The sequence below is a fragment of the Caloenas nicobarica genome, chromosome 9 (assembly GCF_036013445.1).
Source record: "Caloenas nicobarica isolate bCalNic1 chromosome 9, bCalNic1.hap1, whole genome shotgun sequence".
In the NCBI taxonomy this organism is placed as follows: domain Eukaryota; kingdom Metazoa; phylum Chordata; class Aves; order Columbiformes; family Columbidae; genus Caloenas; species Caloenas nicobarica.
In genome coordinates this window covers 22,382,004-22,399,048 of record NC_088253.1, presented here as the reverse complement: position 1 = coordinate 22,399,048, position 17,045 = coordinate 22,382,004, and the positions used below count along the sequence as shown (strand labels likewise).

General features: G+C 48.9%; 1 protein-coding gene across 1 annotated transcript in view; it reads left to right on the top strand.

Annotated features, from left to right (window-relative positions):
* The first annotated feature begins 392 nt into the window (after window positions 1-392).
* The window catches only part of SLC7A5 (solute carrier family 7 member 5), a 36,059-nt gene continuing 19,406 nt past the window's right edge, over window positions 393-17,045 (top strand). Inside the window, exons 1-2 of the mRNA XM_065640682.1 lie at window positions 393-1,016; window positions 14,644-14,769. Of these exons, the coding sequence (XP_065496754.1) occupies window positions 425-1,016; window positions 14,644-14,769 (718 nt within the window). The 5' untranslated portion in view covers window positions 393-424. The remainder of the gene's footprint in view (window positions 1,017-14,643; window positions 14,770-17,045) is intronic.

The window sequence follows — 17,045 nt, the reverse complement described above, 5'->3', positions numbered from 1 at the left end:
TTTACGCACCCAGACACACAACCACATTCTCCTTCACAAGAACACACAGCCCGGTGTCGGCAGAAGGATGAATGGCAGCAAGCCTCCCCCTGTGGCAGCTGCCACCCAAGAGCCCCCCGTACCCCAGAGGTGTTTGGGGGGCCGCACCGATCCCTTTGCCCCCCCCCTCTCCCCGCGGGGTCTCTCGGGCCGCAGCGGGTGGACCCCCCGGGGGTGCCCGAGCCCGCTGGGGCGCTCGCCAGCCTCCTTCCTCCCCCCTCTCCTCCTCCTCCTCCCGAAAAGGCGGCCGGCCCCGCTCCCCGCCTCGGCGGGAGGCGCTCTCCTCACGCCGCCCACCGCCGCCGGAACAAAAGGGGCGGCTGCATGGTGGCGGCGGCGCGGCCCGCCCGGCTCCGCGCTCCTTCCCGCTCCGCGCTCCGCCACCATGTCGGGCAGCGGCGGCGGCACCGGCAGCAGCAACGGCGTGAAGAAGAGGAGCCCGGCGGGCTCGGCCTCCTCGCTGGCGCAGGAGGAGGAGAAGCAGGCGATGGAGAGGATGCTGGAGGCGGCGGGCGGGGGGGCGCAGGAGAACGGCTGCGCCCGCTCGCCCTGCGCCGAGGGCGAGGGGGTGACCCTGCAGCGCTCCATCACGCTGCTCAATGGCGTGGCCATCATTGTGGGCACCATCATCGGCTCCGGCATCTTCGTCACCCCCACCGGCGTGCTGCGGGAGGCCGGCTCGCCGGGGCTGTCGCTGGTGGTGTGGGCCGTCTGCGGGGCCTTCTCCATCGTGGGTGCTCTGTGCTACGCTGAGCTGGGCACCACCATCACCAAATCCGGCGGGGATTACGCCTACATGCTGGAGGTGTACGGCTCGCTGCCCGCCTTCCTCAAGCTCTGGATAGAGCTGCTCATCATCCGGCCTTCCTCGCAATACATCGTGGCTCTGGTCTTCGCCACGTACCTGCTCAAGCCCATCTTCCCCACCTGCCCGGTGCCCGATGAGGCCGCCAAGCTGGTGGCCTGTCTGTGTGTCCGTAAGTACCCGCAGGTGCCTGCTGTCCCGCTGTCCTGCCGTCCCACGTGGCTCCCGCTCGCCATCGCCTTCCCCAAAAAGTCTGCCCAAACAGCCGGTTGCCTTGAGCCCGCCACTTTGTAGGAGATGCGCCGTCTCTCCTGCGCTGAACCGGCTGCATACTGGGGTGGGTTTTGGCTGTTTTGAGCAGCGCGAGTAGGAAATGTAGCCACATCCCTAATAAATCGAGCAAAAAATTCCCGGGCTGCCGGTTGTGGGCTAGCCAGCCTCTCTGATTTCCAGCAGTGCAGTGAGCAGCGTGTGATAAATGTAATGTGCATCTTGCCCGTGTGCCGGAATGGGGTTTGTCGTATTGGGGCAGGGGAAAAATCCCTTTGCAGCCCTGCAGTGCCGAGATGCTGCGGAGCCTGGGGTGGGCGGTTTTGTGCAGACGCAGCTTAGGGTAACGTGCAGTTGGGAAATTATCTGTCACGAGCAACTGGTGCTGAACACGGCCTGTGCTGCAGTGCCTGATCTTTTCAGCACCAGTTTTGAGATGAGACGTGTCTCGGCTGGGTGTGCACGGATAACATGCTCAAAACCTGTGGGTGTTTTTGCTAGTAAACATGTTATCTCGTGAGAAGTTGCCTTGCAGAGAAGTTCAAGTCGTGCTGCGGTGAACGTGGGGCCACCGGTCTCTGCCAGGGCACACAAATCTCTCCGGCTGCAGTTCTGATCGTCTCTCTGGTATTTTGGGGTCTGTGGTTTTGCCAGTGAAGCCCCATTTTTCCATTGATTGCAAAGTCACCCCATTGCTTATTTAAATACAGGACCATTCATTTTCTATTCAGTCTGTGTTCCACGCCACTGGTAGCTCTTGTGCCATTGTGCAAGTGTATATTGGGAGAGGGCGTAATTTTTTTAGAAAGCATTGATTTGCTGCACAAAGTTACAGTCGGGTGGTCTTTTTATTTTTCCATTTTGAGGTTGTGAAGCAAAGTCTGCTCGTTCGGTGCTGTCCAATGGAGATTGTGTTGGATTCCATCCCCCTCTGAGCATCGCAGACGTTTGAAAGTTGCAGCACGTGGTCATTATGGAAGACACGTTTTCTGCAAATGTCTTCACACACAAACTGAGTCTTTGGTAGATACGGTATATGGCTAGTACATATAAGATAAATAACAGGCGGGGCAGCAAATTTTATTTTCTCTTGGCAAGACTGAAACTTACTCATTCCCCAACTAAATTTTTAGGAGTATCAGGGCAAGTAGATGGGCGTGTGGACTTTGCATCTCAAGTTTTTAGTGGAGTGTGTGTATTAAGGAAATATAGTCACTCACCTGAGAAAGCTGTAGCAGGGTTAGAAAATAGTTCTGCTGATGGGTTTCCTGCCTTGGGAAAATCTGATTTTAGAGCTTTCCTGCCAGTCCGTAATGTGGTTTCTTCAATGGCACAGAAAAAAGGGCCGTGCACGCACGTGGCTTCATGTGTTTTGCTGAGAAGGTAACAGCATTGATTAGATGGACTTTCTGTTTTATGTAAGTCAAAGTTTTGCTGTGCAAGAGCATATTGTAGTTGACAAGGCTTTTGAGAACATGTTTCTAATAATAAGTGACTTTTCATCTGTGGGACCTTTCCCAAAATAGGTGGGATGAGGTGTCTCTATTCCCATTTTACGGATCAGAAAACAAACAGGGGGTAAAGCAGATTTGCCCACGATGGAATCTGTGCAGTGACAGGGTGGGTCACAGTCTGGAATTTCTTCATGCCAGGTCTTATTCCCAGTTATGCTTCTCTAATAAGTCATATAAATGTCTCCAACTTGCTTTTGTTAGCAATTAGTTGTTTTCCTGAAGCAGAATTTGTTCTTGAACCCTTATCTTGAAATTCCGAGGAAAGAGTTGCTGGTTCTACAAATCTGCATCATTTCCATGTGTTTCTTCTTTAAACTATTCTCCTCCCCCACCCGCCCCACTGGCCACTACTTTGTTTATGCTTTGGGTTGAATTTTTGTTTGTCTCCTTTGCTACAAAAGGTTAGTTCATCATGCATTGCCTTCAGCAAGTTAATTTTCTGTAACTTTGATTTTTGGAGTGAGCTTTTCGACTGTCTGGTGCCAAAACCACATCATGAACTAGGAACAATAAATGGAGTAAATCTGGTCCAAGGACTCAGCGAGTCGCACAAAAGTGCTGCGGACTAACAAGCGGCTTTGTTACGTGGTTGTTCCAAACATGCCCTTACCCAGTGAGATATTATTTTTCTCCAAGAGCCCTAGGGTAGGGAAAATGACCTATTTGTGCGTACGCTCTAGAGCATATGTTAACAAGTTATCTCAAAGGGGGAAAGAACAGGTTAGGGAGCAATAGGGGAATTTGGGGCCCTGGACCGGGATACAGTTGCCATATTATTTAGCCAAACCCCAGCTGTCTAGAACAGAACCAGCTGTATTCTTTGCAAAGTTTGGATCTAAACATAAAATGCAATTGGTGACATGGTTTCTAGTAAAAGGAGAAATAACAAAAGTTGGTTGTTTCCACTTTGAGTGTTACGGGTGTTGACCGGTTGAATAAATGATGTGTTGTTTGGTATTTGTCCCCATGAAGTATAGAAATTGAATTCCTAGGCATTCAGATAGTCTAAATAAATCAGTCTAGAAAGAAAGAATAGTTGGAGTAGGGGATTTTGTTCTCCTTAAGGTGCTGAGGAAAACAAGTGGGTGGTAAGTAGAATTTAACTACAAATAGGTATTTTCTGCTATCAAGATTGTAATCTACAGACAGTTGGTATGCAAGACTGTTCTTCCATAAGGCAACAGGAACGTTTGTTATGGTTGCCAAGTAAAAGTGTGGGAATTTGCTACAGAAAATCTTCTTTCAGCGAGATGGGTCAAGCTGTTCATCATTAGTGTGGCTTATTTTATGTTCACCGTGAAACAGCCAGTGCTCCCGAGTCCTTTGTGCTTTTCAGGCTGCAGGTTACTTGGGTAACTCATAAACTGCATATTGTTTTACCTGTGAGATTGGATGGCTGATAGTTTTAGAACTGATAAATCATAGAAGCAAATGCTAAGGGATAACAAACACCAAGTCTACCTGGTATCCAGGTATTTTTGAACAGAAGAAGTTAAAGTTCATGAAACTGAGGGTTTGTGCGCAGGTGTGAAAACCCAACAATAATTTGAATTCCTGCAGATATGATCTCATGTAACCCAATTTTACCCCTTCTGCAGAGGATGGAGGGACAGTTACTGGGTCCTGACTTTGCATATTTGATGACATCTACATTACGGTATCATATTGCACATGGCAAGGAATTAAACCGCTAAGGGTTCTGTACTCTGTGTCTTGGGTGCACATTTGAGGCTACACAGATGAAAATCCATTGTATTTCTTGTTGCCTCCTCTTTTTTTTCTCTTGAGAGAGCATCACAGTGAGACATAGATTTGCACCGCACTTCCAACATACTTGTATCTTTTTCTGCAATTTCTCCAATTTATTTTCACTTTGAATTGAAAAAAAAAAAACATACTCTGTAACAGAGTAGTTAAGTAGCAAGTGTAGTTTTGAAAGAATTTGTTGATTGTATATGTTGCAGGACCATCCTCGCGTAGCAGAAGCAGGATCATTGTAGAATTGTTTAATCCTGTCCTTTTTCTCCCATTGAGGAGGTGGCATCATGAGCAGTGACGTGGAGCAGCATCCAGCTGAACGTGCATCTCTGGCATCTTACAGTGCTTGTGGGTCGGATCCTCTTTTACATTTCTTAAATTGGAACTGATAAATCTTAATTAAAAACATTTCTAAAAAAAATCACAGAACACAACCTAATACACAGTGTATGTTGTAGAAATGGCTCACGGATGGAAAGTTTCAAATCGCCCAGTAAAGGTAATGCACGTATTCCTTATTTCCACCTGTTAATTTGCAGAATTCCTGCCTGTGACAGGTCTTTGTGGTACAGAAAATTCCCTGTAGATAAGGGAAATGGGATAACGCTGTTTCCAGACCTGAACTGGTTCTTGCTTGGTTTTCCACAAGAGACTGAACTGTTCTTCCTACACACATTCTTGTGCACAGCCGGCCATGCACCCCCTGTGCACTACGTAGCAGCTTATTCTATAATTTACTTATTTCTTGACAATATAATCTGCTCCACAGAAGCCTGAGAGACTCTGCCAGTCACATATAATTTTACTCTTGATCTTCAGCATCAAATCAGTGGTTTGATTGTTAGCTCTGAAGCCTTTTATCGCTTGTTAATTATATATGCTAATCTGGCGCTAATAACCCCGACATCGCTGCAGCAATATCTGTAGCAAAGCTACAGGATTTTAATCTTCTTCAACGTTTCTTCCGACTTCCTTTGCTGCTTCTGAAATACTATTTTGGGCACTCCTCCCGCAAGCATGGAATTCCAGTGAAATGGTCACATATTTGTCTCTTTTGTCATGAGCAGCCTAATAGTAGAAGAATTAGCAGCAGTCGGCGCGGAGCTGAGTCACGTCTAACAGCTCGCGTCCTGTGGAAGCGTCAGTGCCCGACACCCCCGCGCACGTTGTGACTTACGGAGGACGGTAACAAGTCCCAGGGTTTGACAAAAGCGCTTAGACACGTGCCTTGAGCGCTTGCCAGATTATAGCTGCGGTCCGTAAGCGAATATTCGGTGTCAGCATTTCAACTGGAAGCCGCCTGTGTTGAAATCGGGAACGTCTTTATTTAGTATTAGGGTTTTACTTGAAATCTGACAGTCTGGCTGTTTGAGCAGCTGTTTAAAGTGAAGCTGTGGGTGGATTTTGGACTCGTCAGGTATTAGGTGGTAAGCAAGGCGAGTACAAAATACATGTTATGCTTGTCTATTTAAGATGGGTTTATTCTGCAGCGTTGCTGCTTGGAATTAATCTGCCAGGACAAGCAGGGTGTGAAGCTTCGAATGCTTTTTTTTCTCCTTCAGAAAGGTGGATTAAATTACTAAGCTGTATCAGTAAATATGCTGTTGTTGATTGGGTTGGAAGGAAGGGGGCTTTGCAGAATCCCTGCTGTACGGGTAATGTTGCAAGGCTGAGGTTGCTTTTTTAAATCTGCGTTTAATTAGAGAGAGTAGCATTAATGAAAATAGTGTCTGACACCAGCAGGACTCTCCTGAAATGGATGAAGGTTTGGAGGACTCTTGAAACACAGCGAGCAGCTACTGCATTTCTTGGCACCCCTCTCTTGGCCTTTCCAACAAATGTCCCATTAAATTTTATTGTAGTTGGATGATTTACATTACCACTGAGATCCTTCAGAGCCTTTCCTGACATGAACAAATTGGGAAGGCCTTTTCAGAGGAACTCTCCGTGGTCAGTGCAACTCAAAGCAACATCACCGGGTATTTCAAGTATTCCAGTAGTCCCACGGTCGCGGTGTCAGATGTGGCCGGCAGATCCAACGTGATGGATGAGAAAGCAGTTTCTTGCCAGCCGCCACACAGGGCTGGATTCTGACCCTCTGCGTGACATGGGCGGCGTGATGCAAGATGAAAACCCACCTGCAATTTTTCATCAAGTTCACGACCCAGGATTTAGAGCTCAATGCTGAAATTCAGGCACCTTCCTGTGGATTCGCGGATCCTAATTCAGCACAACTGTGGGAAGGTGCTTCTCTGGAAGTGTGGGCCACGTTTTGCAGGTCCGGGAGCTGACCATCTGTTTGGCAAGGATGGTGACATGTCTATGGGGCTTAATGTGCACATAAAATATTAATAAGTGTTGTTTTCTGTTAGATATTTCATAAGAGGTAGGCATGGTGGAAAAGATGTTTAGCTCATAATAATTATGGGGTCCTTTTGATTTGCCTCTTTCTCCCATTGCAATATGTTTTGTTCATCTTCCTGTGGTGAAGTGACCTGCTTTGTGGAACTGCTGCTCCATGTAATCTAGCAACTTTGACAGTAAAAACACAAGTGTCTTTCTAGGGAGACAAAACAGTAACTCTTACCGCAGGCTAGGAGTTCGCTCGCCTGGTGTTAATAAAGCCTTCGTAGTTTTTCCACGTACCGCACAGTTTGAACAGTGCATCGCTGCGGTTACAGTACCTTGGTACCGAAGCCATAGGTGCATTTATAGGCTTGAGATCCAACCCCCGCGGTGTCTGCAAACCGTGAAATTCTTCGCTGAGCTCGTCCCCCCGGGCAGCCCTGGTGCTGCCTTTGGCCCTGCCCGCGCTGCGCTTCTTGGCACAGCTCTAGAGAGAGACAGCAAGTAAGTGCTTGTTAATTTATTATTGCGGAATTCTGGAAGGTTGAGGGCGTGGATGCTTCTGAGATCCGTGCTGAAATGTCGGCATCGTCCATCCCGCTGGGCGCTGCCTTCTCTGGCTCCCAGCGCCGAGGCTGTTCCAGCATCAGGGGCTTTCTGGAGGTGAAAGGCAGCGGAGAGATGGAGCTGTGGGGTGTTCAGGGTGTGTGTGGGTGTTTGTTGGAGACATCCCGAGCTCATGGTCTCGGTTAGAGGTCTGGGGCTGATCCCTTTCCTTAAACTCCAGGGGCAGGGCAGCCTTCGCCTTCCTTCACCTGTTGTTGGTTGGTGCACCCGTTCCCTGATTCCTCAGCAGTGCTGTTTTGGGAAGAAAAATTAAGAGGAAACCGTAAAGCATTGCCAGGTATGTTTATTATTATAAGTTGATTTTAATATAGACACATTTGCTCTGGGGTCAAGTGTGCCTTTCCAACAGCCTCATGTGCCACTAAGTGTTTCCTTTCTACAAAATGATTGCTCTGGCTGTTAAGTTTGTCCAGGGACTTGTCCTTGAAGAAGCATCTGCAAGGTTTTTCCTTCTGCTTTTTCTCTTTACTACCTTGCAGGGCACAAGACTTCACTCAATACCTATCAAGCTGAAATTTCCCTGGCCATTTTCTGTCCATGTCCTTGTATGTATCTCAGATTGTGCTATTAGAAACAGACTGTTGGAAAACACTGCGGCATCACAGCCACCTAAATTTAAAGTGGGTTTTTTTGGCGTTAGTGAATAGCCAAGGCACTGATGTCCCCTTGGTTTAAACCACTGTAGTCAGTACAGCATAATTCCATGTTTATACTGTGTGGAGTAACTCTATTTTTGATGTGTCTAACCTCTTGTGGGCTTAGGCCATCACCTGCACTTTTATAAAAGAGTAAAAGGAGAAGCCTTTGCTGTTGGATGGGGAAATGGAAAGGATCTGAGAATTGTTCTGTAATTGTGAAGAGGAAATCAAGATCATCCAGAGGCAGATGGTAAATGGAAGCATTGTCTTCCTATTGTAAGGGCAAAGTGCTTTGGAAATGTGTGAGTTACAACAGGAATGGTTGTATGATTCATCCCCTGTGTGCTGAGGGTGTTAGAGTCCCCGTTTTCCTGGCAGGGAAGCTGAGGTGGAGGATTTTCCTTCATTCTCCCCCTTTCTTTTTCCACAAGTTTCCCACTCTACTACACATTTTCATTCTGGTCCTATAGTATCAAGAATAGGAATCCCTGAATAACTTGCAGTAAATTAATTGAGTTTACTTCTTCAAAGCAGGCTACTTAGATTTATCATTGTTATAGAGGTGTGTACTGAATTATATAGGAAGCACTGCAGGTCAAGACCAGGGCAATGTATAGGAGATGAAATAAAGGACAGAAGTGACATTGTGCAAGGCTCCCAAGGTATGTAACCTCACACACAGCATGAATGCAGCTCTGCCAGTATCTCAAGAATTCCTACATCTTTTTCAGAAATGTTTCACCTGAAAAGCTGCCAAAGGTCTCGGGTTGAGCAAACTCCCATCTCCCCATCAGCAAGTTACCTATAACTGCTGGAACTGGACCCTTTTTTCCTGCATGGATGAGAACGAGTGTGCAGAGCTGCAGATCGGCTGTGGTTTCTTTGCTTTTTTTCCAGACAAAGCCTCCCTGAGCTCTGTCTTTGCTCCATCTCTGATCCACGGCCACGTTCCATTACCTTGGAAAGCCGCGGCCCTGCCTTTTTCTATAGGATAGTTGCCAAGAGTCTTGCATCATAAATGCATAAATGCCAAGCCCCGGGTTACCTGTATTAGGGCTGCATTCACATCGTGTTTGCTTTGGGCAGAACCACGTGCCCGCAGGGTGGTTTTGCTGCATCCCGCCTTTGCTTTGCGGACACAGGAGCTGTTGTTACACACAGCGCGTTCGTCACAGCCTTGTTCTCTGTGAGGATTGGTGTGATCCCCTTTTATGTCTGCTTTGTAGGGATTTGTTCCTGTCGTCGTCTAGAAATCATGTTTGGGAGGCATCTTGGAACTTGGGAGGTCAAAAGAACATGCCCACAAAATGTGAATTATTGGGGGGCGAGGTTCTGGGTCCTGGGTTGGGTTAGGCAGCTTATCCTTGGTTCCTGTCACTGATGGGGAAATGAGCTGACTCGGCAGGTGACGCCCGCGGAGCAGGTTCAGTGACATGCCTGAAGCCAGATGGGTCTGTTAGGACAGAGTAAATAACTGAAGCTGGACCCGCTTGTTGTCTTTACAAAACCAGGCTTCTCTTGGAAAGCCTCTGGCTTCCCCTGTGGCTTGAAGGTCTTGAAACGGAGCTCACCTCCCCGCCAGAAGAGATGAAGGAGTGAACACCAGTCATCAACGAGTATCTTTCCTGCTTCTGCCAGATGGAATAAGTATTAATAAAAGTACTCCTTCTTATATCTGCAATCACAGCAGTTTTCTGGCTGCGATTATCCCAATTATGGAAAGCCTTCAGAGGTGGGCCGCCGGATCAGACAGGCCGTGTCACGTCAGGTCATGCTGAAATCTATATTCCCAGAATGATTCCCAAAAACGGCCCCGGTGGGTCACGCTGAAGGTCTCCGGCTTTAGGAAAGGCGCTGCAGAAATCGAGGCAGCGCCGTCTGATCCTTCATTGTGCGATTGTCTGATCTGCATCGGGTCATTGCCCTGATTTATGGCGAAGCCGTGGCTGTGCAGCTCTGCCCCGTCGTGCGGGTTCATCCGAGGCGAGGGGAGCGGTGCCAGCGGAGTCCCGCAGCCCCCGGATCGGGGGAATAAACCTTTCTGCTCTAAGAAACCCAAGCCTCCTGCTCTCCTGAGAAGCCGAGCAGCCGCTGCGATTTGTCTTGGAGTTTTACTGATGAACTACTCGGGCTGTCTTTTCATCTCGTTGTCTGTATGATTTTTTTTCCTGATGGGTGAGACTGTAGTAACTCCACCACATTCCTTTAGGAAAGACAAATATTGTTTCACGGTGGGAAAAGCAAAGCAGAGAGTTTGTGACTCGAAGGGCTCTGAGTCATGACTGGCATGGAAGAAGCTCAGCCCTGGTCAGAGTTCTGGCCCCAAGTGTTTTCTTATTTTTATGGAGCCTGTTTATCTGGCGCCGATATGTTTTTAAGGGCTGAATACGGACGTTTCCATTGCTTTTCAGTTTTGGACTGTGTAGAAAGCTTTTGCCTTTTATGTACATCACCGCTGTCCCACGGTCCATGCAGCAGACTCCGTGCAGAACCAGAACACAAAAAACGGCCCTGAAAAAGTATTTAATGTGGTGACTGAAGCAGCTATTGTCAAAGAAGCAGAATGCCTAAACGGGGAAGGGAATGACACTGTCACACCTCTAAGGCTTGTCTTCACTAACAGGAAAAGTGTGCTTTTAGATGCGTTAGCTCATCCTTTAAATATCCCTCTGTAAACAGGGAGAGATCTATTTTTAGCATAATCACTGGTCAAAGTGAATCCTGGATCCTCTGTTCCCGCCCCATCCTCCCCGTTGGGATTCACCAGAGGTGTTTTTAGTAGATGAATTGTGATCTGTGCTTAGTGATATTTTGCTGTGGGTTTTTTTTCTCCCCCCCTCCTCGCCTGCCCCCTGTAGCACAGACGTACTGTAAGTTGACCTTGCTAACTTTTATTTTCTCCTCCTCTGTGTGTCTGGACAGTGTCCCTTTTAGCACACTGGTTGGAGGCAGATATATCACAATCTGCTGCACAGTGACAGAGCTGTGACTCTGCAAACCTCCAATAATCCTGCCCTGCTGCTTGATGCTGAAAAGCCTCCAAACCCGGGCACGCCGTGTATTTCTAATGAGATGCTCCGTATCTCCTAGGGTGGAGAGACCGTGGGACAGGGGATTAAATTAGGGGGAGACAGTGTGGCAGGTTTGTCTGGGTGGTTCTTCACTGATTGCTTTTGGCCTTGTACTGAAGCGGGTCAGGCAGATTCCAGCTTTGACCTGTGCAGGAGCCTGTGGGTGCAGAGTGTCCTTCCCAATGAAAACAGCTCTGGGTCATTTCAGCCTCACCCACTCCAAATGCCCAGACACCCCCAAAGTGCCAAAGGGGAAAAAAAAAAAAATACAACCCCAAACTGAAATTGCTTATTTACTTCTGGCTTTCATTCTTGTAGGATAAAGAGGACCTACAAGAATGCTGAAGAGGGACTTTTTACAAGGTCATGTCGTGATAGGACAAGGGGCGATGGCTTTAAACTGAAAGAGGGGAGATCTAGATTAGATAGGAGGAAGAAATTCTTCACTGCGAGGGTGGTGAGCGCCTGGCCCAGGTTGGCCAGAGAGGTGGTGGCTGAACCATCCCTGGAGACATCCCAGGCCAGGCTGGACGGGGCTCTGAGCAACCTGAGCTGGTGCAGATGTCCCTGCTCATGGCAGGGGGGGCACTGGGGGAGCTGGGGAGGTCCCTTCAACCCAAACCATTCTATGATTTTGGATCATGTGTATTTCTTTGCGAAGATGTTCAACCCCTTCATTTCTCCAAACTTTAAATGCTCTTGTATTGAGATGGCACTAGATCCTAGGGGTTTAGTGGTGGGGAGAGCCCATGATCCTGAAAGCCAGCATCATATTCTGGGATGCGCACCCTGTTACACGGGGTCCGGCTTTGCTCTTCCCTGCCTACAGATCCCCTACTAGCAGCCTTTAGCTGAGCAATGTATGGGCACTTACTGAAATCCTCTCAGCCTGTTGTGCTGTGGCTGTGTCGAGCTCTCAGACCTCTGTGAACAAATGACGCAGCTCACGTCCCTTCTTGCCCGCGTGTGCTCTGAGTCACCGGGAAGTCCTGTGGCTCTCGTCTGATGGTTGCTATCAGACCCACATACTGCGGTCCCTGGAGACCGAGCTCTCGGGCTGTCTGTGGGTCTGTCTGTGCCGGTCCGTGCCCCTTTGTCCCAGGAAGGCTGTTCCTGGCTCTGGCCTGGGCTCTCTGCGTTCCCCTGATCTCCCACCAGTGCAGTTGCTTTCCCACAGGCAGGGCAGGGTGGCAGCGAGACAATAAAACCCTTTTAAATGCCCAAATAGCCCTTCCTGGTTTTATTTCTCAGTTCGCAGCGTGTTGTGCAGGCTGTGGGAAGGTGCCTTTGGTCCGGGCTGGTGAGATGTGAGCAGCTCCTGCCGCAAGCCAGGGAGCAAAGGCTCATGCCCTGCAATCATCTCGTGTCGGAGGTACAGCAGTGAGTACACGGTGCACGAGTTCCTCGCGTGCACGTCTCTGCTCTGGGTACCCAGCTGGGTGCTGTCGCATAGCTGGGAAGTTACTTTGCTTCAAAGCAGGGATGTGTTGTGGTTTTCCCTGTGATGCTCAGCATGGTGAAGGGTTCATTCATCCAGCGGGTGAAGGGTTTAGAGAGCAAGTCTCATGAGGAGCAGCTGAGGGAGCTGGGGGTTCAGCTGGAGAACAGGAGCTGAGGGGAGACCTTCTGATCTCTGAACTGCCTGAAAGGAGCTTGGAGCCAGGGGGGGTCGGGCTCTGCTCCCCAGGAACAAGCGCCAGCACCAGAGGAAACGGCCTCAAGTTGCGCCAGGGGAGGCTGAGGTTGGGTCTGGGGAACAATTTCTTCCCCAAAGGGCTGTGGGGCATTGGAACAGGCTGCCCAGGGCAGTGCTGGAGTCACCATCCCTGGAGGGGCTGGACAGACGGACATGAGGTTCTCAGGGACATGGGGCAGTGCCAGGGGTGGGGTAATGGTTGGACACGATGATCTGAGGGTCTCTTGCAACCAAAATGATTCTATGAGTTGAAGGTCTTAAGGCTGCTCTTGCTGGGCAGTACCCAAGCCATGCAGCTACTCTTATTTCTGCCTCCCACCTTTATCCGTCGCCTTCTCCTCCTGTTCTGAAGCAGCCTGTGCAGCTCAGCCCCACGGGGACAGGACTGGCCAGAGTCTCCACTGGCAACCCGGAGAGATCGGTGACCTGATGCTGGGCATCCTCGCATCTCCTCTGGGGGTTTGATTAAGGCTGAAATGTCTCCATCAAATGCTCTGGGCTTTAAACCGTGAGTGCAGATGTGGCCTTAGGAGAGGATGATCCGCATCCAAGCTGGATATTTTGGAGAGCAGCTGTGGTCGAGGCAGTGGGGTCCTGTGAAAATGAGCTGCAGGATGTGGGAAAGAGCCTCTGCACGAGGGCAGGGACCAGCCTGGAACGGATCCCACTGGGAAAAGCCTCCAGATCACGAAGAAAGGTCAAGGTCTGCACCTCCCCAAGTCACTTGGTGACCGGTTGGCTCCGGGGGCTGGTGACAAGCTGGCGTGGGGGCGAGAGGTGGTTCGGTGCAAGGGGGACGGGGAGGGGACGGCATCCAGCACGGGGGGCACCGTCATTCTCTGCGTGACATTTGCCCGTCTCTATAACAAGCAACAGGCTCTGGGGAGCAGGGAGAGAGTAGGGAGTGAAAACAGGGTGTGATTTGGGAGAGCAGCAAAGGTTTTAGCTTTTTTCTCTGAAGCACGTGAAACTCGGCCAGTCAGCAGCGTTGTGGCTTTAGACAAGTTTGTGCTGTCCCTCGCCTGGTAGGGGTGGCAGGAGCAGGCAATACAGATGGGGGGGGAAAAAAGGGGGGAAAAAAGCAGGAAATTAGGCTTCATTAGTTGCATTAACCACAGAGCAACTGGTAGGTAATGGGAGCGTCTCGGGAAGCAAAATACCGGGTGGGGAGGCAGCGTGAGTTCAGAGCAGCCACAGCAAATCCAAGCCGTTCGCTGCTCCGGGTGCCCCGGGGAGCATCTCGCAAAGTCCCCAGGACCGTCCCTGGCACGGCCGGTCGGGCGGATCGAGCGGAGGACGAGGGTTTCCTTCGATCCGGCGGCTGTTCCCGCCCGCGCCGCTGACCTGCCGGCGCTGTTCGTCTCGCGCTTTGCCAAATGGGTCAGGACAAGGACGCCTTTCCCTTTATGTTTCTGCGGCGGGCGGCGGAGCGTGGCCTCGGTGGCCTTTTAGGTGCTATTGTTATACGAATAACTATATATCAGTTCTGGAAGCTTGTCCTGACGTTTCTATGGTGATTTCACACAACTGCAGCGTTCCATTGGATCGACTTAACAGGGATTGCAGCTGGGTGCTTTGATGCTAATGGTTGCAATAACCCCTTTTATTTATATGCCCTCAGAAATGTGCTTTCCAGTGCAGCAGGGCAGGTCCTTGTCCCAAGGAGCATGTGCACTATTCAAACCACCTGTTGCCAAAACGAAAGACAAAACAGAGAAGTGTGGGGCTGCAGAGCTTCGCTTTTGAAAAGTTTCTGTTTCAGGAAGAGGCTCTTTGTGTTTGCTTAAGTTTTAGCAAAAAGGAAAAGCTGATTTGTTACGAATGCTTTTGCATTTTAGGTGTTTGACTGAAAACTGACGTGTCCTCTCTTTTCCCTCAGTGCTGCTCACAGCGGTGAACTGTTACAGCGTGAAAGCTGCTACTCGTGTCCAGGATGCCTTTGCTGCGGCAAAACTGCTGGCGCTGGCTCTGATCATCATCCTTGGCTTCGTACAGATTGCAAAGGGTGAGTGTGGTTCCTTTCGCTTCTGAAGGCAGTGTGCAGTTAAAGCAGAACCTGGGAATAAGGGCTAAAGCCTGAGTCTTAACCCAAGCATTTCAGAACTAGCTTTATGAGCACACTTGGGGGATATTGCCAGTCCATGCTTTGCAAAGGGCTGAGCGCTTTCGTGCATTTTATCTGGGAGATTTCATACTTACCTCGCTGAAGTTATGCTCGATTTCACGCTGCTGGAACCCAGCACGTACCACTCAAGGTCTTTTCCATTTAATTCAGTCACCACGCAGCCTCTCCCTTGAGATTGTAGAGCTGCCAAGTCTACGGGGAATTAAAACTTTGGTGCTTTGGCTCTTGGAAGTCATTTCTGTAACTGGAGGCTGGTCATGGCCATTTGTTAGTAAGTATCTGCATATGCAAACCAGCCCCCAGTAATTCTCATTCTTTCACAAACTCCCCTGCACATTTCCTTGCTTCGGGTATGGAACAGTTTGGTCGAGCCCGTGGGGTCACACAGGGACACCTGGGCCAGGCGAGGCTGCAAAAACCACATGATGAGCAGTGATATTAGGGCTCTCAGCTGACACCAGCACGCGTGTCTGTCAGCTAGCATCTACAAATTAAGATAAAAATGGGAAGATAAAGCAAATTTTCTGGTGGTTTTACTACTTTTCTTCATGCACACTTAAAGTCCTCTCAGGGAGATACTTTTTCCCAAACCCATCTGGTTAACTGACCCACACAAATAAGCTTTACCCTGTGCTTTTTTGTGCAAGTTTTGTGAAAATAAACTTTTCTTAGGGAACAGTATTTGCTAAATGTGGATAAAAGTCCATAGACAGTTCCTCTTGTCTCTGCGTTGGCAAATCTGTGCGTTCGTGTGTGCACGTTGGTCTTTTTAATTCCTGTCTCAGCCATGGGAGCCGGTGCTGTCTTTGCAGAATTTCTTGCTTTATCGGAGGTTTTATTTTCTCCCAGCTCAGAGCCTACACTCAACAGGAGCATTGTTTGAGGCTTATCACAAAATGTACCTCCTTCCTCTTCATAACTCCCCAGGCTGCTTTGCTGAACTTTTTTTTTTTTCTGTCTTAGAAGGAAAGGGATAAGTAAACATAAATCTGTGTTAGTTCTTTAACATTTTACCAATAAAAGGTCTTTACAATTGTTTTTTGCTTGCAGGTAATAATCTTAATTTGCTTCTCCACAATCACCTTCTCTCCGCACTGTGCTCTTCTCCTTTCGTTGGGGGTGAATCACTTTCTGCCCTGGTTCCTCGGGTATAAATACATATTTCCATTGACTTTTTTTGTAACCAATAAGGGATTTCAGTCTCGTGTACAAAAAAAAACCCCCACAAAAAACAAACAAACCTCCAAAACACATCTTATGCTCTTCTGTCTGAGAAGATTTTTATGTCTGATGAAGCCCATTACAGTTTCAAGTGTTTGTAGGTCCAGAGAGGTAGCTACGACTCGTGTGCCTCTTGCACTGCAGCTCATTTCATGTGCCGTTTAGTTTCCTGCTGAACCACCTGGCTGCTTCAGACGGCGTGAACGGTAATAAAATCAAAAGCAAGAGTTAGTCGGTAACATCTGAAGGCAAAGACCTTTTCTTCCTGTCTGTGCACACAAGGCGGAACCTAAAGTAAACTGGTTCAGAGCAGGAACCACGTTTACACCTTACCCTAAGTGGCACGGTTACTCCTTCTCTGTTCCTATTTTACAACACACTGCCTGGGATTCTGCCTGTGGTCCACCATGGGTTCTACTAATCTCCTTATGGAAGCTGCAAGCTCTCCGGTAAATCCTTAAGAATGTGCAAGCTCCTTTCAGATGCCCTTCCTTTGCTTCCACGTATATTTTGCAACTTTCTCAACCGTTTCTTTAAATCCTGCCAGGTAACTTGATCCTCTTATGTGGCAGAGATACATCAAGAAACTGTCTTTTTGTCCAAGGAAAGCACACTAGCATCACTTAAAGCCTACTGAAAATGGGAAAGCACTGTTCTTCTTCTTCACTGCGGCAAGAAATGATGGGTACAAGCAGTGAGGCAAGGGAAATTTAAATTAGCAAGTAGAAAAACACTTTTAAGTGTAATGCAGAGCTCAAGTAGATTGTCCGGGGGGGCCGCCTCACTGGAGATTGACAAGAACAAGTTAGTAATGCTTTTCCAGAATAGTTTGAGTTGAACCTGGACAAACCTGGCGCACCCGGGAGCCGCCGTGTCTGTGCTCCCCGCGCTGTGCCGTGCATTAGTGGTTCCGTCCCGAGCCGTGGATCTTCTCC